The sequence below is a fragment of the Protopterus annectens genome, chromosome 4.part0, assembly GCF_019279795.1.
Source record: "Protopterus annectens isolate FY-2018-M chromosome 4.part0, PAN1.0, whole genome shotgun sequence".
Classification (NCBI taxonomy): domain Eukaryota; kingdom Metazoa; phylum Chordata; order Ceratodontiformes; family Protopteridae; genus Protopterus; species Protopterus annectens.
In genome coordinates, this window is record NC_056733.1 from 310,314,285 (window position 1) to 310,338,782 (window position 24,498).

Here is a 24,498-nt window from a genome sequence, read left to right on the forward strand (position 1 = left end):
GCATTAAAATATTGTATAAATGGCGCTTAGAACTTTTTCTGTAAAGTTGTTGTAAATCTTAATTTACTGTACAAAAGAATTTATTTTATACATACCTTTCCACTCAAAACACTGTATCACGTGACTTGTTCCTTGTTTTTCTCTTTTGTTTAATAACACTATTATAGTAACTAGATTTGTTGTACCACCAAAGCTGTTTGGGTTGTGAATGAAAAGGATAAGTAGACCAGCCCACTTAGTTATCAAATAGAAATTAAATAAATACATTCAAATTCATTACACATTAATTCTGGAATTTTTTGGAAGTCAGTCCATCGATAATTTAAAAAAAATCAGTGCTTTTCCTTGTTGATTTGTTTTGCCATTCAGTAGCACAGAAACATTAGGACTATATTATGACATAAAAGTAAGGATAGCCAGTGGAATAAAAGGTGTTTTTCAGTCTGCATGACTTAGATCGTAGGTAGGGTTACACAACCATAAGGTCTCTTATGTCAGCTTCAGAATGGGAACAGTTTTTTGTTTGCTTGTTGTACCCTTTGTTGAAAATATGTACCTTTCAGTGATGGAAAAACCACTTCCATTTTTGAATTTATAAACTTTTTTGTTTCTTCCAACAGCTCCATCAGGTTTTGGTTCAATTACAGACAAGTGAGAAAGAACATGATTTTGCCTCTTCTCCAATCCAAGTCTCAATCAGTGTTCAGCTGTGGCGTTTGCCTGGGTGCCATGAGTTCTTGGCAGCTTTAGGTATGCCTCTGTGATTTATTTTACTCATTCACAGCTTTGTCTAGTAATGTATGGATCTTTTAAGAAATGTAGATTCTCAGGCTTGATGATGCAGAATTAGAATATTTTGTATTCATTGTTTAGTTCGACTCAGGAACTATAAAAAACTTACTACATTTTTTTCCTGTGCCTACCATTTTTAAGAGTGAGAAGAAAAGATTATATTCATATTAAGGTCCCTACAACTGACTTAGACAGCTTGTCAAGTGATGAAACTCCCAATCAAGTTCATAGGGATTAGTGATAGCACAGCAGACCTTGTGATGGTTAATGGCAGATTAGACCCAGTCACAATACAAAGTTTGCCCTGCCTGAATTGTGGCTACCAACAGCTAAATACAAAGTTTGCCCTGCCTGAATTGTGGCTACCAACAGCTAAATGCAAGGTTTGCCCTGCCTGAATTGTGGCTACCAACAGCTAAATACAAAGTTTGCCCTGCCTGAATTGTGGCTACCAAGAGCTAAATACAAAGTTTGCCCTGCCTGAATTGTGGCTACCAACAGCTAAATACAAAGTTTGCCCTGCCTGAATTGTGGCTACCAAGAGCTAAATACAAAGTTTGCCCTGCCTGAATTGTGGCTACCAAGAGCTAAATACAGAGTTTGCCCTGCCTGAATTGTGGCTACCAAGAGCTAAATACAAAGTTTGTCCTGCCTGAATTGTGGCTACCAACAGCTAAATACAAAGTTTGCCCTCCCTGAATTGTGGCTACCAGCAGCTTTACCAACACTTGTATATATAGCATAGGTTTGTAAATACTATTCATGTTGTTGTTATTATTTATCATTTAAAGGTCCATCTTCATCAGTGGTCTACCTTGGTTATCAAATGGCAGATAATATAAATTGACAGCCTTCTGTAGCACTAGTCTATTTGTAACTACACTAGAACTTGACTGAATTTCTTGGAAGCTTGTCACATTTTATTAACTTCCTGGGCTGAGCCTTAAACTGATCCTGCATGATCAGTGCCCAGTCCTGGATAATAAATTAATTTATAGTTGAATATTTTCACATATTGTAATTTTTGAAATGTGCATTTCAGTTGTGTGTGTGTGTGTGTGTGTGTGTGTGTGTGTGTGTGTGTGTGTGTGTGTGTGTGTGTGTGTGTGTGTGTGTCTGTTCGTCGTGAATACAGCCTAGCATGGTTTTCTAGGGTGGTCATCATATAAGCCCCAGTTAAGATCGTCAACAACACATGACAGACGTGTTGAATTATAAATTAATATTATTGACACCCTTTGACTGAGGTTAACATACTCTGCTCGCCATTTTCGGACCATTCGGACACCCAGCTTCTTCTCTTTGCAGAAACTCATAAGATTCTTTCCCCAGGAGTCCTCCACGATTCTTACTGTAACCCTAATTATCATTCGCACTCTTGGCCCATAAACACTGGCAGGTGTACTTTGATTGGTCAAAGTACAGACAATGAGTGTAAAGCACGTGCACTTGATAACAAACGGCTGTGGTTGTGTCTTCTTAACCATCGCCATTTTGTGTTGCCACTCCAGTCTCGTAAGTCTTCAATTAACCCCCCCCCCCCAGACAAGATGAGTGCAAAAGGAAAGAGCTATTCCTTTGAGTACAAGAAAGGAATCGTGGAGGACTCCCGGGTAAAGAATCTGATGGCTTTCTACAAAGAGAAGAAGTTAGATATCCGAATGGTCCGAAAATGGTGTGCAGCATATGATAACCTCAGTCAACAGGCTAACGAGGGAAATGCTAACAAGTGCAAGTGTGGATTACGTCGGCAACCATTATTTCCTGAGCTGGAAGACATCATCTGTGAATGGATTGCCAACAGGAGAGAAAAGGCTTTGGTTGTGCACAGGGCTGATATTCAAGCATTTGCCCTTGCAATGGCACCACAGTTAGAAATATCCCCAGAAGAATTCAAAGCATCACAACATTGGCTGGATGGCTTCCTTCAGCGATATGAACTGTCTCTAAGAAGATCAACAACACCGTTCAAGCTGGAAGATACTGAAGTTATTAAATGTGCACTTGCATTCAAGTCCTTTGTTGATGGCATCAACATTTTTAAATACCAACTCGCCAACGTGATTGCTATGAATGAAACTGCAGTGTTTATGGGCCAAGGAACTCAAACAACAATTGATCAGAGGGGTGTCTCGTCAATCTACATTTCCTCCACTTCCTTACGAGAGTGCACGTGTTACCTGTATTTTGGCACTTGGTCTAGATAGAAAGAAAACCCCACCTCTAATCATTAGTAAGGGTAAGAAAGATAAGATTGAATGTGTTTCAGGCATTTACAGTCTTGAAACCAAAAAAGCCTGGTGCACACAAGCAGTTATAAGGAAGTGGGTCGATGTAATGCTGCTACTTGTTTTGCGAGGTGGCAAAAGAGGTCTGCTAGTCTGGGATTCAGCCAGCACTCACTGCATTAAAGACATGCACTGCATTAAAGACATGAAGAAATTCCTTGCACGGAGAAGAATAGATCAAATAATGATTCCTGCAGGAATGACTGCCTTTCTCCAGACTCTTGATATTGCAATAAATAAGCCATTCAACCACCATTTGTGCATGGAACTCAATGACTACATTGAAAACAGAATGGAGAGAAATCAGCATGGAAACTTTGAGAAGCCTAGCCTGCAAGAGGTCATGACTTGGGTGAAAAATTCATGGGATAAAATCACTGACAGCTGTTTTGCCAATGCACTACAAGCAGGCTACTTAGACAAGCAGTGCTCATTTAAGGAGAACTCTCTTGCTAGGCATGACAGATTGGGGCCAATGGTTCTACAAGAAATGGAGTCGCAAGATATTCAGGTCAGAATTCAGGGGTTGGAGACTTATGACAATCTTCCAGAAGAAGATGACATGACTGTATTTGAATAACATTTCCATTATCGGGGCAACACAATGGATTGCTTCTCTTTTCAGTTTTATTCCCGTCCTCCAATACACATGTATTGAGATTTTTCTGCACTTTCTGTTAAGCATGAAATATTGCACTGTAAAAGCCAAGGTGTAGATATTCTGAAGGTGAAATGTTTGTTGCACTGTTTATGTAGAATTCTCACACAACTGTTAACGCGTTACTTAGAACTGTTGCCCAATAACCAAAAAGTACCAAATAAATGTCAGTTTGTGTACATGAATAAATGCCGATTTGTGTACATGAATAAATGTCGATTTTTGTACGTGAATAAATGAATAAATGTAGATTGTTGTACGGGGAAGTAATTAAGGCATCCCCTGATAATAAGCCCTAATACGTATTTCGGCGGGGGGAAAGAGTATAAGACCCGGTCTTATTTTCGGGGAAATACGGTGCACACACACACAAACATACACACACACATATATATATTTATATTTACATATATATATATATGTGTGTGCTGGTACTGGCTGGGTGTATGTGTGTTTTTGTGTGTCTGTTCAGCTGTGCATGACTATATGGAGTCTCAGTTATCAGACACGGGAGTCTGACTTGAGCAGTGATACGGAATGTAATGGCTTTGCTGTACTTGAGCTCTCCTGTTCAGCAGACACTGTTGTAATAAAGATATGCATGTGTTTTTTGTTTTGTTTGTGGGTGTGTGTCTGTCTGTCTGTTCTGTTTGTGTGTGCGTGTGTGTGTGTGTGTGTGTGTGTGTGTGTGTGTGTGTGTGTGTGTGTGTGTGTGTGTGTGTATGTATGTATGCAGGTGCATTTGTATTGTCTGCTAGGTACTAATAGCACAAGATGTTTGGTCACTCAGTAGAGCAGTTGTTTGAGCTGCTTCGGTAAGTTTTTCATAGCCATGCAGTTTTTTTTTTTTTTTTTTTAATGCAGTCCAATGACATGAAATTTGTGTATGTCTATGAATCACCTTAAATCAGATAAGTGCAAATTGTCATATATGAACAGAGTGAGTTGCAGTTCCTTGATACTGTGACTCCCACTAGTGACTTCAAGCTGTACCTGATAACTGCTGTTATTGTTCAAAACATTTTCTGCATTCTTTTTTTATCTTGTAGGAACATTCTTTTGTAATGCAATGAGTCATTCAATGCTGAAAATTATGATCATTTTCAGCCAATCAGAATTCATAATTCCTGGCACTGGATTTGGATTAAGTCGCAGTGAGTAAATGCAATGCAATTCAGGATAATCACACACAAATAAATAGAACAGTTCAGGAAATCTTTGGTGGCTCCTTGTTGTTTATGATGACAAAAGTGGATTATTTTGCTTTACTGATGGACAGCAGCTTTCACTGGGTTGGAAGATGGTTTAATGAAATCAGAAGGTTTCTCCCAGATGCCCTGTTATATAGCTCTGTTGTTTTTGGAGTCACAGATGAACCTTGGCATCATTGTGGTAAGCACGTGGTGCCATGCTTGTCTTCAGAATATCTGCTGGTCCTTTACTCTTGCTGAGCAAACATTTCATGTGTCAGCAGTGCACCTTCTGTTACATGACAATTAAGTTTTTCTCAAATCTACAGCAGTGGAGCTGTAATTTTAGGCATTTCTCATTGTCCATGCATTTCAAACCATAAGGAGTACTGTACTTCTGAGATGATGTCACCTTAAAATATCCTTCTTATCAGGATATTGTTTAGCACTAAATTTGGTCAGATGGCTGTACTGAACTAAGGAAAACAGAGTAGCCTTGAATGCGTTTGGTCCCATGGGGAATGACGTTTATTTATTATGGGAGCAGAAGCAGTAGTAGGAATAGAAAGGGGTATCCCAGGACAAAAGGAGAGAGAGAGAGAGAAGATCAGCAGCCATTGGGAAGTGAGAACAGGATGCACAGAGACAAATGGAAGCTACTCCAAGGGCTAAGGAAAACCCGAAAGCTCATTGAAAGCAAGGGTGATTAGAGGGAGATGAGTTGGAACAGAAAACCTCTGCCAAATAAGATGACTCATGAGATGCAGAGTAGGAAAGGCGTAAAACATGGAAGGAGCTGAGAAATGACTGTGGGTTACAAAAGAAGGAAATTATAGTTTCATAGGTAAGTACTAGGCTAATGGCCCTGGAGCCAATGCAAGCCTAGCCCAGTAGTGTTCCCAGTCATCTGGCTTACCAGACGTTAGTTCCCTGTGCCCCTGTCTAGCAATGCAATTGAAGTAATCCCCGGGGTGAATTTCCTATTTCCCATCCACTCATCAAGATTTCTCTTGAAGAGGGCCAGTGAGGTGCTCTGCTTGACATGAATGGGGAGTTTATTCCAGAGTATTGGAAGTCTCTGGGTTAGGAACCTATCTCTCCAACAGGTTTTGTTTAAAGTGGTGATAAGGTTGAGGTCTTTAGAGCGAGTAGCACAGAGGGATTGGGATTTTTTCAGATGAAGCTTGTCTAGCAGAACTGGGCCAGACATGGCTCTGTATGTCAAGCAGAGATTGTGTCTAAGTGGCCAATATGAAATGGAGTAAAGTTTAAGTTTTTTAAGTCTATCTGCATTAGGCACATGTTTGAGTCCTAAGATCCTCTTAGTGAGGAACTTCTGTGGCCTCTCCAGTTGTTGGAGGTGTCTAGTGAGGTACATGCCAAATGGGGCATTGTACTCTATAATGGGTCTGATGAGGGACGTGTAGAGAGAGACAATGACTTCTTTTTTCCTGGATGAGAAACCTTTTGTAATGAGATGTGCCATGTAGAAGGACTTCCTAACTACAGTGGCGACGTGGTTGTCCAAGGAGAGGATGCTGTCTACCTGTGTCCCTAGATCACTTATAACATCTTCAGAGATAAGAGGGTTCCCTTCGATATGGTAGTTTGTGGGCACTGTGTTTTTCCTGAAGGGAATGACGATGGATTTTTTGGCATTGAGCCTAAGGCCATGGTTTTGGCACCAGTCATTGGTCTCCTTGAGGCCTTTTTGTAGGATGTCCATATCAGCTTGTGAATCAATCATAGCTCCCAGTTTGCAGTCATCCACGAATTTGGTTAACCAGAGTCCCTTGGTGTTTGCTTGAACTTCAAAGGAGTAGATACCAAACGGGAGAGGAATCAAAACCAATCTATGCCATTATTGTGCTGGGTTGCTATGAAGACACTTGGAAACAGAGAAGGAGATGACCGCATAGCTCCTTTCTATCATTATTTCTAATGATTCCATAAACTTCATGGCTTTTAGTATTGTGTATAAAGTGTTAAAGCCTCTGGTAAGAATAGAGGCTTCAACATGACAACTACCTGAGCTTAGGTTCTGGTGGATGATTGGAGTACCTGTTTTGATTGGCCAGCTTCTGCATGGTCATTGGCAAGATTTTGATTGGCTAGCTTCTGCATTGTTTGAGATTTACAGTCTTTAAATACTCAGAGGCTTGCTTATGTTGGCCTCCATCTTGCCTGTAGCTCCAGTACTCCTGCTGTAATACATTCTTCAGTTTTAAATACCATTTCAGTCACTGCAGTCAACCAGTATGATTCTTCTACACCTAAAACTTAAACTTGTTTTTTTTTTTAATTCCTATGACACTGACATATTTTTTTCTAGGAAAGAATACTATATTAAACTTTCATTAACTGGGCAAATACTACACCTCTCGCTTCTTTTTATTATCCATAAATAAATATATGATTATTATATCAGCCACATATAATGCTCTTTTCCATCTTTTGTCTTAACATGCTTTTTTTTTTTCTTCTTTACTTTAAGCTCATAATAGTTCTAATATGTTCACATTATGGTCAAGATTAAGTTGTATGGCATCACAAACAGGAGACCTATGTGATTCCCTAATCTTGGCTTCCTTAAATGTAATTGCGGGCCAGCTGTTTATGTTGTAATTGCTATTAACACAGCTAGTTAAACCTAAAGCTATATACTTAATGTATAAGTGATCTCTGTTTGTGTAAGATTGTTATACATTTTTGTATAGACTTTCTCCACTGTTATATGATTGTAGAGTTAGTATAAACTAAAGACTGGTGGGTGGGACTTGCCCCTTACATAAATGCTTATTTAGATATTTGTGTGTGGGCTTTATGGGAATTGTATTCTTTATCTGGTTTAATCAAGACATGTTTTGTTTGTTGATCTTACACAGAGAAAGCCAGCATTGTTCTGTTCTAGAGCCTTTTTCCGTGTTATGGTTCCTCTCCACTCTAAAAGATGTCCATTTCTAGATCTAACTAAAGCTCCTCACAGCTGGAGCACAGGTGCAAGCCAGCAAGCCAAGTTTCTTTCTGTGCATCTCAGCTTTGAGTTTTGGTGGCAAAATAAAGCTCTGTTCCCTGATCTGGCTAGTGCTGTTCACCTCAGGTACAAGCGAGCGCAGGTCCCTTTCCTAGTTTCTCAAGGAGCAGAAAAAAAGTCTTTAAACAGTTTAAATACCACACATAGAATGATGAAGCTCTCCTGATTGAGCTCCCCTCCCCTTAGCCTTGCTATGCTTCTTCTGTGTCCTATATATTTCTGATGACTATGCAAGATGTCTTAGAACAGCAGAGCAGAGCTTCTTCTTCCTCATCAACACTTTTTCCTTCTTCACTAAGCAAACCTGATTATCCATCCTTCTTTCTGAATTTTTTCAGTCATCATCTATCAAACTGTGTGCTTCATCTAACTCATACACCTTTTCCCCTTCTCTCCTTTTTTTACTCCGAATTATGCAGATGTCATCCTTCCTCCACCTGCAGTACTTACATGTACTTACAGTGTTAGATTCCTTGGCTCAGTTTGAAATCAAAAGGCCTAATGGAAATTTCTCAGTCTTTATATATTAAATAGGAGCAGGGCAGTATATCAAATGCCTTATTGCTACATTAATTTTATATCAGTTTTCTGCTACTGAAACAAAGCTGTAATGAAGCACTTCATTATTAAATAACTTGTGCAACTCTTTTTTTGCCAAAGTAAACTGCTATTTGCAAATAGCACACTTTGTGCAGTTGAATACTGTCCTGCACTTGAGTGACCATGGAGTATGTTGTTCAGGGGGAAAACCTCCCACTTAGGTTGGTTTAGTAGTGCAGCTTTCGTGCAAAAATACTTTTTTGATATTATTTCTTCAATGTACTGTTTTTAGGCTTAATGATACTTCAGTGTGATCTCATTACAATTTCAGACACTACATTTGTTCAAAGTTTGTTTGTGTCTTTCGGCTTTTCCCGGTTAGGGGTCGCCACAGTGGAACTCCGGTCCGCTAATGATCGGCAGTAGATTTTTTATGTGCCGAGTTTGCCAGCCCTGACGCACAGCCTTCAACGAAGGCACGCCCTATTCATGTATGTCTTCACACAGAAGACGCTCTAGCTGAGAATCGAACGGCACAACGTCGTGCTGTACTACATTTGTTCAAAGTGAGAGCTGTTTATTTCATAAGGATTATGCTGATTTGAATGTGTTGCCCTAACATTTGACAGCTTGATTTTGCAACATGAATTCTAGTTATCCAGGTAGTTCTTAAATGTGTGCAAAGATTAAGTTTAGCTTAATGTGAGAATTTTTCAGAGTAAGAAACGTCTTTGGAATGTAAGTGTATCTGTAGTTTCACAACATCTGTGATCGTCCTACTGATCAAACCATGTTAATGAGTATTCACAGTTTGACATCCAGTATAATTCTCAGCCAGATTGACCAGTATCCTCTCCATAAGTGAAAAATTCATTAACATTTTGAATTCTAAGTTTGCTGACAATATGATTTTGTTTAATGTTAAATTGTTGGATCTGCTTTTAGGTGTAGTGCATTGTAAATCAAGCTTGCAGCTGTACAAATATACATGTAGATTCGTCTGAAATATGTATCATTCTGGTATTGTTTTCTGTATTTCTTTATTAGGTTTCCTAATTGATTTTTTTCTTGATGTGAGGACAGTAAAAATTATGTAAGGTGGCTGACTAGTTTCAGCTCTATTCTTATTCAAGGCTAACATGTTTAACTCACTCACTGTAGCAACACAAATGAAATGTCAGCCATAAGCAACTGACTTTTCTAAACGTGATTACAGCAGAATTGATTAGGTTCAAGTGTGTAGCTAGGAATACTCTTTGAACCATACTATGTACAACTTTCTATACATTAATTAAGTAAACCATGGCTTATTTAGACCATAGAATGTCTACACCTGTTTAAATTAATGCCTCCAGTAAAAGATTCATAAGTTGAAAAAATGTCTAATAATTTTAGAGGGAAAGTGATGCAAACTTGTCTTACGTGGGGATGGGGCATTTCATTTTTTCAAATGACAGGTGGATTGGGGGACAGCAATAAGAGCACCCGAGTATAAAATTATATCTTTTGTCTACACTCCTGGTTAGGTTAAGATTCTGTTAGAAATTAAACTGCTAAAAGCTTACTTGCACCAGAAACATTTCTTTAAAAAACCGACAAATGCAAAATCTGCAAGTCAATTTCTGACTAGAGAAAAAAGGGATTACAAGAAACGTTTAGTTATGCTGTGTTTGCAGACAGACTCTCCCTTGGTACCATCAGTGTCTGAATCAAGATTCTTAGGAGCAATGCGAATTATTGAAAATTGATTATTTTTCTCCACATCAAGTTACAGTCCTTACATCATCATCATCTTCATCACCGTCATAATTTGGGTTATTATCCATACTTTCAGGTTTCCAAACTCTGTCATGACCTGTTTTATTTTTAGATCCCCTCTTTGAAATCTAGGGCACTGGTTAGCTCAGCATGTTATTTAAAAGTTATCAGTGTCAATTTAAATGCTGTTTAGCTGTAACATGTAAAGCTGTTGCTCTTAGATGAAGGCATCAGGATCTTCATACTAAGACATTTTACAGTGTGCATGGTGGGTTTTGTGTGTGTGTGTGTGTGTGTGTGTGTGTGTGTGTGTGTGTGTGTGTGTGTGTGTGTGTGTGTGTGTGTGTGTGTGTGTGTCTAAAAAGATAAATAAGATGAAGTTTTCATTTGCAGAGATGCATCTTCAGTTTTGTTCAGACAGGCAGAAAATTCTCATTTGAGGTTTATTTGGCTTCCTATTTCTCTCTCTCTCTCTCTCTCTCTCTCTGTCTCTTTCTCTTCTTAGTTCACCATGTGATACAGAGAATTTCAAAGATACAACAAAGGACTTGAAAGAGCAAAGGGCAGAAATAACATGGGTGTAATCAGGTAGACAACATATAAGCAACAATGTACAAATTATTTTTTAAGGGGGCAATATTTTGCCCAGCACAAGGACATGAGATGACCCATTTCATCTATACAAATGCAATTAAAAGCAGAGTACAAATGATCCAACAAAGAAAATAACTTCACTGGAGTGATATAGGCTTTGTATTGGGGAAATATAAAACTTAATCCAATTACATGTTTCTAATATAATAATTTTAGTATACATACTAAAGCTACATTTTGTCATTAGTTAGAATGTATACTTTACTTAAAAAAAAAAAAAAAAGATTATGTTTTCCCAGAGACAGGAACAACAGTCTGTAATTTGTGTACCTTTAAAGGTATCCTGGCTACATTACTGGAAAAAAAAAATAATATCAGAGCTTGTTCCAGGAGAGAGACCCATGGTGACTTGAACATGGGAAAACAGAACATTGTGCCTTAGCTAAACTCAGCTGAACCTCATTTTCTGTAGTGCCGGGAAATGTCAGCACAGATTATGGAGGCAGGGACAGCCAAATAAGTGTTGTAGTAGTTCTCATTTCAGAACCATGTTAGATTCAGTAAAGATATGGTGCGTTAGTATGTATTAAGTCATGTATATTGAAATTCTGCCTTAACTTTAGATGGCTTGCATTTTTTTTTCTGAGGCATTGTTTATTTCAAACTTTTTTGTTGCATTTTATCCTAGCTGAAAGCAGTTGGAATTAAACTTGTACAGTCGTCCGTCGGTAATTTGCTGTACTGACAATGTTGAATGTCACCTTTATTGAAGTAATAACTGATGAACCTCACTGGATTAAATCAGAAGCTCTTATTTTTATCCTTTTTGAGGTATTATTAAATGAGTAAAAGAGATATACGAATCTGACTGTCTAACCAAGACAACATATTGTAGTTCTACTATTCAGCTGTGCTTATTTATCCTGACTCTTTAGCACTTAGACATTTTAATTGTCCAGATTTTCTCATCAGATGTTTATCTGTTTCTCTTAAAGTTTGTGGTTTTCTGAAGATGGAAGCCACTAAATAATGATTTCAGTTTCAGTCTTCGTATCCTTCACAAAACTTATTTTATCAACTTTCTAAGTTGTAAGACCAATATTTAAAACATGTCCCTGATTTTAAAGCATTGCTCACCCCTCCATTATTTTTGGCTTTGTCCAGATTTATTGCAACAACAGTATGTTCTTGGATTGTTGAATACAGCATCTTTACAGTCCCGTATCCCACTAAAACTGAATTCTGTGTTCTGTGTTCTTGACCACTGATCTCTATGTTTGCTAAACTATGAGTAGTTTATTTCATATACTTGAATGAGTTAAAGGTGCAGGCCTATCCAAATGGATAAGAATTGTTTAACACGGTCTGTCCAGAAATAGAAGAGACATGTTGAATTTTAATGAAAAGATAAAGTATTACATTGATTGTGATGACTGATATTCCCATGTTTTAAAACAGGTTTAAAATGTCAGTTTTTCTTAAAGAGTATAGTTATAATGGTTCTACACGTTGTTATGAGGTTGTGGCCTATGAGTTAAAGCAAAGGAGGGTTATTGGTGTGTGTATATAGAGACCTAGCACTGTACTCTACATTTGTATGTAACCTGTACAAGTGTGTCTAGCAGAGCTAAAATCACACCTGTGAATAACTTCAAAGACAGGACATAAACCAGAGAATGGAAATATGTAATAACTAAATACTAATAGTTTGAGGATGATAGTTGCAATCCTCTGTACAACAAAAAGTTGTGTGTGATTACGGGAAATATATAACTAAGTCCAAAATTGCTATATGTCGGAGAATTACTTTTTTTGAGGTAGAGCAATCTTTGAATTAGTAATTATAATTTGCAGGAGTGCAGAGGAGTGCATTGGGGCTTGCCATCCTGCAAAAACAACTTAAATGTTCAAAATCACACTTACATTTTCATAGTTTCAGAACTTGCACAGTTGAGTCTCAAACTTCCAGTCAAGTAGAATGTAACAGAAATTACCTAGACGGATTTGTACCCACTAGTAATGATACTAAAACAGGAAAAAATGAAAATTATTTCATTTTTATGCAGGGATTTGTCAGGGGTAACATTTGCTGCACCCCTTAGCAGATTGTTTTGGCATGTATCTTGGGTTCAGATTACTGTAACCCATCTCATTAATAGCTACTCATGCTCGGAAATTTATTTTGCGTATACAGTTTCCCCGGGCATGCTAAATAAGGATGGAAATTAGTAAGTTTCACCTTTAAACATGCCAAAAGATTTTCCTGCTTTGTTTTGCCCCTTGTGACATGCTTGCCATGCAGATCTGTTTGTTTGTCTTCTTTTCATTAGCGTGGATTGGGAGAACAATCATACAATATAACACACCAGATGATTACATTTTAAGGGAGACTGTTCTAGAATGTATTTTGTGTTGCTGATTGTAAAAATTAGAGAGTATAAAATGTGCACCAACTATATTCCTGTGTTTAGTAACTCAGTATAAAGGGTATAAAAGAGAATAATTCAATGTTGTATGCTGTTTTGTCGTTATATATGAGCAGTATTAATTCCACAACATAATTACACACATCTCAGTCACTTTGCTTATATTGCCTAGGATTTAATGTTGTGTAGTTGTGGAATACAAATGTGTGTCAAAATTTCCAGATGCTAATGTATTTATTTACAAGGAGAAGAAAGTTTTTAAAATACATGGACTAATATGACAGACGTGCACTAAGTTTCTGCAGAAGCGCTGCAAATGAATCATCTCCACTCTTGCTTTTCAAGTAATAAAGTCTCTCCAGTAAATGATTCTATCAGCCTGCTAAAGATGACTTTGAGAATATTATCTCATGTGCGGTCACCTTTCTAGTGTCAGCGGATTTTGTGTGTGTTAAAGTAAAGCACAGCATGATACAAGTGGCATAAATCAGATCCCTGGGAAGTTATTAGAATAATATCCATCCAAAATGAATTTATCAAATTCCAAATCATTTCAGACAGCAAGGAAATTGGTTTGTCTTTGTCTTGACTTTTGAACAGTTGCTGACTGATTCTGCTGGTGAAAAGAGCTGCCACCAGTTTAACCTTCTGAAAGATATATTCCTGTCTGTTCACCTCTGACATTTTATATTTATTGCAGGCAGCTACTTTTTTTTTTTATACACACAAGCTCTCTTATTCTCCTGTTCATGGAAAGCTGTCCCTCCTCCATGCAAGTGATTTCTGTTTCTGCTTGTCTGTGCTTGAAAGTGGCTTAGCATTGTACATGCCATACCTGATAGACCTGCTCTCTCCAGGTGAGGTAGACAGATGCCTCCCTGCCCCAGGATTGTGAACAACCTACAGAAGCAGTAAACAGATCCTATGCATCTGACTGCAGAGTTGTGTCCATGTGCAGTCGGACACCACTGTTCATGTGATTATCAGCCAACAGTCTTGACAGAAAAAATATTCTTGCACAAAAGGGAACGTATTTTGAGCTGTTTGATCTTCTTCAGCCAGTTCTTGAACCTATTTTGTTGGTGGTTTCGTACTAGCATGACATTTGTGTCACAAATTCAAGTGACATAAATGTTTCTATTTTCTTTATCTGCATCCTCCTATTGTTGTTATTTCATTTTTGAAACTCTCAGAGTTCCTTTCTTGAGACATAGCAATAGTAGTGACATCAGCAGCTGTGTTCTTGGCCTGGATACAGATGTGGATTTGAGGTGCAGGGCTTTCACTTTCAGGAGCAAAGATTTTGATTTCTGTTCTTTTTATGGGTAGATGAGTTTGTGTATCATCATCTGCTACAAAGTAGGAATCTTCACAGTAGATGCAGCATCTCTGAAATGGGCAGTTAGCACAGTGATATGTGTAAATGTAGTAGGTCAGCTCATCAAGACCTTTAATTTAAGTGGTCACACCCCCTTCCTACCCTTGCCTGCACTGGCTTCTCATGCTACAGTTAATTTATCACCTGCAAAGTGGAGAAATTCTCCTAAAGGGAGTTAAACATTTTTAAATATCCATGTGTTACACCAAAGTAAGTCACTTACACAGAGAGCAAGTCTTTTAGAAGCTGGCATCCGGATTAAGCCTGCTTTATAGATAGGCCTTACATCAGAGTGAGTCACTTACACTAAGAGCAAGTCTTGCAGAATCACGGCAGCTTTACATCAGTGTGTCACTTAAACTAAGAGCAAGTCTTGGCATCTAGCCCAGTATGTCATTTGCAACATAAGGCTAGTCTTTCTACATGTACATGTGTACAGCTGAATTAACAAATCACAAAGCACTCATTCTTTTAATAGTTGCTGCTCATAAAAATGTTAGCAAATAATTGTTTTTTCCATAACGTATTATTTTGATTGAACATACTGTGTTATTATGGTTTCACAACGGCTCACAGTTTAACATTGCGAACATACTGTGTTAATATGGGTGCATAAAGGCTCACAGTTTAACACTGCTGTCTGCTGCTCAGCACTTGGGACTGGAGTTCAATTTTTGACTGCAGTGTATTCTGTCTTCCAGGAATTTGTATTGGTTTTTAGCATTTAGCTCTGAATACCTTATACAGCCCAAGTACAAGCTGTTGGAGAACTGGCGATCCTTTAAATTGTCCAAAGGTATGCATGCAAACTGAGTGAATACCAGTGTGTGTCTGTGGGAGGGGGGTATCCTGCAATAGGTTGGTGTCCCATTCATGATGAGATTCTTTACATTGCACCTACGGAGTATCAGTGTAGACCCCCCCCCCACCCCGAAGACCCCATATTAGAATAAACAGATCACTGGAGAAATAATGAAATAATACCTGTGTTAGCACATTGGCTTGTTGTGTGTCCCGTTCCTTGTATGACAAAACTCAACGTGGGGTTTGGCAGCAGCTGGTGAGGTAGTTTTGGTGATGTGGAACAGACAACATTAATGTGATGTGGTATTTTCTTGTATTATAGAATAAATGAGAGTCCTATCAGTACAGCAAAATGTGTATGAGAACTTGTGCGTAAATAAGCATAAAATTATTTATATTCATTTAAGCTTCTGATCTTACTATGTTTAATTATGAAGATGAAAGACCAATCAGACACTAATTTTTCTTACATAAAATCTGTAGCCTATAAACTATGCATAAATTCCCTTTGAAATGTCATCCCACTGATGTGCTCCTAGCTGACAACTGTGTAATCTGTTTGGTTTAAGATGCAACCCTAAATGCATTTTAAATATTTCTCTTCTCAGCTATTTCCTTTTTCCTTTTCTTGATGTTCCTTTCAAATATAAATTATTTAAGACCGATGACTCAGCTTTGTCATTTATTCCATCATTATTCTCTTGAATATATATTGCTTTACATTTTTATATAATACATTGATATGTATTTTTTGTTTTATGTTGTAGTTATGGTCCTATGTCTTTGCATGCTCATTTTTATGCCTTTTGATAACAGTATTGGTTTGTTGTATGCCTTATGGCTAGGTTATATCTGAAAAAGGGTCTTTGAACTAGTGTGCCTACTGGGTTAACAAGTCAATCAGTAAATAACTAAGTAAAGATATTAACAACAGTACCATAAAAACTCTGATACTGCGTCAAGAATATATATTTTTTTTTTATCTGAGGTTACCTGAAATTTTTCACTGCTTCATCAGTTTTATTTGAATATTCATTTATATCTGTACTGATGATATATTTATACCAAGCTTATTTTGGGATGGTGGTAGTTCAAAAATGTATGGAAGACATTTTCCGACTTTGCTCTTAACATCCTTTAATGGTGGTTGTATGTATGTCAGATGAAAGGCAACTTATCAGCAATATTTCTGCAAAACCATACTGTGCTCTGTAAATCTCCAAATGTGAAAACAACAACTCCAAAAAAGTCTGTAGTTAGGTATCTGCTGAGAATATTCACTTTTTGTAGCATCAAGAAATAAAGAAAGAAAGCTAAAATATTATGCTAACTCACTTCACATACACCAGAAGCATGGCTGTTTTACTCACAGGAGACTCAAAACCTATTATAATAGCATCCAGTGATTAAACACAGTTGATTACATGTATATAATAACACATTGTGTTACTATACACACATTTAACCAACTGTGTTACATGTATATAGCAACACAATGAGTTTGAAAATGGGGAATGTGCCTTTAAGTGTACATAATATAACTTGTGATTTCTCATTACAGTTTATCCAGGCAGTCATTTGTATCAAATAGTTAATGCAGAACTTATTGCCTGTTAATGCTGTATAAAAGGTTGTAGCCTAAAGGCTAGAACACAAAGTTGGTTCCTTTTTCAGAGGTTCATAGTAGACCATAACAGGGGCTTTGACAGAAGAATCATGGTTTCTGGGTTTAATGGTCCATTCCATATTTATGCTGGATATAACTTGAGGCACGCTCAGGCAAAGCTTTTGCTTTTGGAGGTGAAGGTAAGGTCTGGCAAGGCCTAAATCTGTGAATGTTATTAAAACAGCTTGTTTGCTGGAGGGAATGTGTAAGACTAAAGCTGTGTGGTAGAGATAATGTTATAGAGTTTAAACTGGAAACAGAGGTATAGCTAGATATTTTTTGCACCCAGTACCATGCCCTTATCTGACTCCCCACTCAACTTTAAGTTGAAGTAGGCAAAAAAACAGTCTTTTCTCCCATAAAATTGCTTGCTATAGTATGCCACACACAGAGCACTGCAGCACTTCAATTTTCTATTTTTAAATTGTAGGAAAACTACTTGCTGTGGTTTATGCCACACATTAAGTGCTACAGAGCTTCAGTGCTGACCGCAAATGCAATACCAGTATTTAAATGCTGCTTATGCATGGAAGACCAACAAGAAACTGCCAATCTCACCTGTGGTAGCTGCCCCCCCAGCGATGTTTCTGACTAGGAGCAAGGTACTCTAAATATTGTGTATAATCATGGAAACTTTACTTTGAAAAGCCAAATGAGCGCCCCTTCATTTCTTATATTAATAACCCTGTGTTTTCTCATGCAGCTAAGAATCTAGCCCTGCAGGGAATCCTGCATTCACCCAGAATGACACTTAACTACAAAGAAAAGATAACTGGCAACATGGAGATGACCCTTGCATGTATCATTCTTCAACATTTGGCTAAATAGTTCATGGCATTTCAGAAAATCCAGTATGCATCAGGTTAACTTGCTATGCAAAGACCAGCTTATGCTTCTCATTTCCATTGCTTCTGCCAAATGGCCAGAGTGCTTGCTATACCTGTAGTAGTTTTTTTAACCCAGGATCTTGCTGTTGTACATCCAACATAGTAGGTAAAATTATAACAAATTCCAGCTCTGAATATATCAGGGTTGATCTTCTCAGTGTCAGAAGGGTAAATATCTAACAAACTGAGCTTGAAGCAGTCCAACAACTTGAACACTCCCATGTTTCTGATCTAGCTGAGGCCTGGTTTTATTGCAACATGTCTTTATATCGATTTAGTACTTACTCTGCATTCATACTTGAATGAAACTGCTGAGGTGTTTCCTTATTTCTGGGTAACCATATTGCTTGAAGGCAGGTACCCAGAGACCCACAAACCAAACTCAATGAACTGTAACATACCCTAAACAAACAAATTATCTGTTCACTGGCTGCAGTGTGTGTCCCCAGCTGACCATGAGAGATTCCTGAATGCAGTCTTTGAAAGTGAAGTACACATTACAGAGACATAATTCATGGATGGTAATAGCTAACAGAACAATGTTTACAAGGAAATTATACTTTTATAGACATGCAAATATAATAATGACTTCAAGAGCATATTACTTGTGCTGCTCCAGTAGCATAGAGGGATAAAGCCCTGACGGTGGCACAGGTGACCTGGGATCAGTTAGTGGCTTTCGGCGAGTGATAGATGCGGCAATGAAGGATGGGTAGCTATACCTATGGTCATCTAACGTGTCGATGCATGGTGGAGGCGGAAGAAGGCAATTTGGTAGGTTTTAATAGCAAACAAAACCACAGGCCCGGAAACTGAAATAAACAATCAAAATTAACAAAATAAAATACAAACAAGCCCAAACCAGCTAAGTAACTGCATGAAGTAAGAGAAAACTGATAAAAATGATTTTATTGAGCTCTTTCTTGTTTGTAACAAATGACTTCAGAATGATACCAAATGATATCCAAGGGTTTTTAAAAACTTTTTTCTGTAGGTCATAGAGCCAGATCATTGATACACAGGATGTGTTCCAAATTAGGAAATTGGATGAAAAAGCATTAAAAGATGTCAGTAAAAGCGCACTGAAACTCAATTATTGAAGCACACTAGAAGTAAATATGAGTGGTAAGGAAAGCTGTTGTTTACCATAACTTTTTTTTTACATTCCTGCAGCTATGTTGTGAGACCCTTGAACTAATTTCCTTTAACAACATATAGTATCAGCTCATAGCGTACCCTGTAATGTCGCACTTGGTCGAATGTTTTTATTAGGTTGTAGGGAGAGAGGAAAAAGGTATAAGAACTATAGGAGTATGTAATGATAAATTAGTGCAGGAAAGTTAGAGACCGAGGAGAGGAGGAGGGATACGAGAAAGAGAATGTAGGGTAGATTGGTGGATATGTAAAGGGCTTAATTTACATATTTACATAGATATGGTCATTATTTTGGTCTATGGAGTCGGCATTATATGAGAAGTAACATGTTGCAGCAAAGCAGTGTGTTTTTTTAATATTGTCCTGACATAACGTGTCAGATTACTGGTGGTTAGCATTAGCGTTAGAATGTTGAGAAATGAAATGGTTCATAATAGTATCATTCTGATCTAATGTCATTTGATAGGAAGTGGCATCATATGGATACATGTTAAAATAAATCAACTTTAGTGGTGGCCAAGGATGGGCTGCAACCCCCCCCCCCCCTCTTCTCTGCACCTCAACCAGCTGAACATAAATTATTGCTTTGAGTAACCAGTTCTGTCTGCCACAGCAGAATTCTTCTCTGAAGGTTGTTTACACTGTTATTCCATGGCGATGACTTTTACATTTATCGTTGTTCAGGTAATAACACAGTTCACCACAGTAAAATTCTGCACAGAAAGTAGTGCACACAATACTTCTCTAGACAATGCAGCTGTGTGTTGCCTTTAGCCTTTAACAGTCTCCAGGTAACATAGCTTTAGCTGGTAACAGCTAAACATTACAGTGTGTTTTCATAGCAGAAAAGCAAACAAACCTGCCTAGAGTAGGTAATTGATTTTTGCATCAAATCTTGCAGTTTGTGTAAGAGTAGAACCCATTTCACATTTCCAAGTTCTTATATAAGTATACTTTTGTAGTCATGTGAAAAGGTTGTACAAAACGAACTATGATCTTTCACCTTATTTTTTGATATAGTATCCTTATGATGACATCATCCAGCTCCCCATTTGAAATGTTGGGACTCAAAAGGTGAAGTCCTGCCACGCTGAAAAAAAAGACAGAAATTGTAGAAGAGTGAGTACTGAACACTCTTCTTCTTTAAAGTTCTTCTCTGCAAGGGGACAAGCTCCTCTTCACCCCTAATGTGGGGACAAGTCCCTTACTACCGACAGACTTATATATACCAACTCCAAGATCAACATACCTCAGAGAAAAGGGAATATTCTGAGAATTGTAATTTTTCATTTTTATTATACTCAAGTCCATTTTTTTCGACCATTCACTCTCCACATCTCAGGACTCTGCTAACTGCATCCAAAGATTGCAAATAGTTATCCACCATCCTGGCTGTTTTTTTTTTTCAGTAAAAATATCTTTCTGCAATCCAATAAAATTGTTAACTCAAGTGGTATTGACAAATGACATCCATAAATGCATTGGACTGGAATGCAGAAAAAAAACACATACCTTAGTCCTGTGTAATTCACAAAATTCCTTTAAATCCTGGGAATATTTGCATACACTAGTGCATACCTAGTGAGTCGGTACTGAGTATATTTGCAAATTCAGTCTTCTGCCTTGTCTTCATGGGGTGACTGCTTCAGGCTAAGGTGATAGATGAGTACAAATGTAGACTGACTGTAGCAAAAATGAATGTGACCTCCCCAGTGACCATTATAACTAATGATGTGGTCAGCTGAGCAACAATATCAAAATAAAACCATTTAGCAGCAACTGTAAGTTATTATATACATACTGACATACTACAGCTTCCATTGGGTAGTAAATTGCATCATTTGAAACTACAGCAGTACTAGATGCCTTAATTTGTGTTTTAAATAAATGTATCTTACTCTGCAGTAATGGCAACAAATGCAGGAACATTTATAAATCACCAATGGCCATGAGATTAGAGCAGGAAAAACTGCCATAACAGCTGCTTGTAATTGTCACAACACTATCAAATGATGTAAGTGCTGTGCATGTTCATAGGTCTGTGGTACCCAAACACATATGCAGTTCAGTTCTGGATGCTGTAAATCCTGGTAAAATCTCCCAGGTTGGCTACATGCTACATCTGCCTTTCTGTGGTCACTCCATAGATAGACCTTCCTCTAAAAAGTTCTATCCCTCTGTTAGTTGAATGGATATTCTCTACTACCACACCCTGCAAGGTGTTTGCGTTTGATTTATAACACACTAATCGGTTATCTTCCAGTATGAACAGCATGTTCAGAGCCTGTCCTGCACCTGTTTGAGCAAAATAGTAAAAGTAGACAGTAAGCAGGCTACCTTTCTAGTTTTAACACAAGCATTCCAAAATTGAAAATTGTTAGTTGTTATATGGTCAGTGGAAGTACTGCGTATATCAGGGCACTTATTGCTGTGATTGCATTTGTTGATGAGTATCTTTCTTAGCAATTGTCTGGACATTTTAAAGGCTTTGCCTATATCAGGGCACTTATGGATTGCTGTGGTTGCATTTGTAGATAAGTATCTTTCTTAGCAGTTGTCTGGACATTTTAAAGGTGTTGTGTATATCAGGGCATTTATGGATTGCTGTGGTTGCGTTGGTGGATGAATATCTTTCTTGGCAATTGTCAGGGCATTTTAAAGGTTTTAGACAAACATACATTAGTTTTATTAGCAGATGAATACTTGATTTATTCTGCACTGCTGCTGTCTCTTGCAGCTTGATTGCCCTGTTTTGTACTGGAATATGCAGTCATTGTAGGTAGGTAGGTGTTAACTAAAGGATTTTAAACGTTTAAACGTGGAGTGGTGCGTTACCTAAAACAAAGATGCTCTTTGCAATTTCTCAGACAAACTTAGTAGGTGCACTGGTTTTGAATGACTCAAATATGGTATAATTCTTATTTTATTTCATTTGTTTACTAGGGTAGTGCATTGAGTTCACTGGTCCAATTGCAGACACATTCTAGTTCTTTACCTGAAACAGTTTAAAGATGACTGCAAACTGGGAGCCATAATTGACTCTCTGGCTGATACAGACATCCTCCAGAAGGGTCTCACTGAGACGGATACCTAGTGTCAAAATCATGGCCTCAAGCTAAATGCCAAAAAGTGCATAGTCATCCCCTTTGGAAAAAACAAAGTACCCGCGAACTACCACATACGTGGTAGTCACCTAAATACAGAAAATGTAATAAGGGATCTGGGGACCCAAGTAGATAGTAATCTCTCTTTTGATAATCATATTGCCAAGGTGGTTAGAAAATCCTTCTATGTGGCTCACCTAATCACAAAAGGGTTTGCATCTTGAGCAAAAGAGGTTATTGTGTACTCATCACTCATCAGACCCATCATAGAGTACAACACCCCATTTGGGATGTACCTTACAAGACACCCGCAGCAGCTGGAAAGACCACAGAAGTACCTCACCAAGAGGATTACAGGCCTCAAACAGATGCCCTATGCAGCCCAATTGAAGAAACTCCAGCTGTACATGGTTGCATACCGCTAACTCAGAGGTGATCTCTGCCTGATATACAAGGCCATGTCCAACCCAGAATTGATGGACATGCTCCACCTAAACAAAGCAAATCCCCAAGAGCCACACACTCTAGGGATCTAAACCTCACCACAACGATAAATAGGACGTGCTGGAGGGATAGATTCCTGTCCCAGAGACTACCCGTGCTTTGGAACAGGATTCCAATCTACATTAGGCAGAGCCCCTCATTAACACTCTTCAAGAGAAACCTTGACGAGTGGATGGGAAACAGAAAATTTACCCGGGGATCACTGCAGTGGCTCTGCTGGACAGATGCACAGGGAACTAATCTAAAGGGGCAGCGAAAGCCAACACATTCTGGCTAGGCTTATAGATGCCCTCGGGCAGATAGCCTAGTACTTAACCTGTGAATCTATATCATTAGCATAATTCAGTTTTTATAAACTGATCCAGTATCCACACCATGCACTAAACATTGTGCACACTGTTTGTGAATCCACCTGCCTGTGTCCAGCACCACTGAGAGGTCTGGGTTCCCCTATCAGAAGAAATTTGTACCATAAGAGTATTTTAATCATTTGTGGCAACCAAATAGGGATGTCATCATTAGGGCTTCACTTTAATTATTTACCTCAGACATTGTTTAAATCTTCCATAAGTATATAATGACATATAATTCACACTTTCCTTTAAATAGTCATAAGTATGATCTTAGCCAGGAGCATAAACAGGGATGAGCTTAGTCAATGCTTTTATAGATAATTCTTGAATCTGGCTGTATCTCATTTGGCTATACCACCTAACCATTTCCCGTAAATGGTAATTCTTTTTATTATTTATTTATTTAACATTTGTTAACTGGGAAAGTCCAACTTAAAACAAAGCCAATTTTCAGTGGAGGCCCGGGGAGAAATGCTCCAGAAGCATGTCTTTGTAATGTGGGAGGAAACCAGCGCACACAGAGGAAACCCTCACAAAGGCAGGGAGGACATGCAGACTCTGCACAGAAGGCACTCCAGCCGAGAATTGAACCGGAGAACCTCTTGCTGTGAGGCGACAATGCTACCACTTCCCACTGTGCCCTCTCCTTTCCATTTCCTTGTATTGTAACATTATGGAACTGTATGATGTATTGCATACAGTGTTTCAAAAAAATAACTGGCCACTTCCACTGTGGACAATTCTTTAAAATATTCCCCAAATCATTAACAAGAAAACAGTGAAATCCCAGCCACATGTGGACCTACAGAATAGCATTACTGTACCCGAACAGCTCAGCAGTCATTTGTTTTTGTTTTTTTTTTATTTTATTTATGATCCTTACTACTCCTTGAGAGGCCTCCCACTCCATGTGGTGACACAGCATCTGACCATCATCCCATCCCACCAAAGCTGTTCCCATTGCAGTACAACTTCTGATCTTTTTTTATACTTATGGTTTCATCATCCTTTTACTAACAACATTTTGTTTCCATGCAGTGCAATTTGACACATAATGCTTTGGCATTTACAGTTTGAAGAACCGCGTTTCTATGCCTTAAAACACCAGCCATTAAAGTTATGTTATAATTGCATGCTGATGTAAGGTTCTCTTAATCTCTGTCTCATGACTTTAAACATTAGAAGGGCCAGTGCACTGAGGAACATTAAAGGCAGCATCAGATGATTCACAGAAGTATAATGTAATTAATAACTTTATATATGCGCAACAGTTTTACGTGTGTGTGTGTGTGTGTGTGTGTGTGTGTGTGTGTGTGTGTGTGTGTGTGTGTGTGTGTTTACATTATATATTTAGGCGATAGCCCTAA

At 38.2% G+C, this 24,498-nt stretch overlaps 1 protein-coding gene across 3 annotated transcripts in view; it reads left to right on the top strand.

Moving 5' to 3' along the window:
* TTC28 (tetratricopeptide repeat domain 28) overlaps positions 1–24,498 on the top strand; it is a 1,879,863-nt gene that overhangs the window by 1,822,165 nt on the left and 33,200 nt on the right. For all 3 annotated transcript variants that reach the window (XM_044068299.1, XM_044068301.1, XM_044068300.1), the window contains one exon: positions 621–750. In XM_044068299.1, the coding sequence (XP_043924234.1) occupies positions 621–750 (130 nt within the window). The remainder of the gene's footprint in view (positions 1–620; positions 751–24,498) is intronic.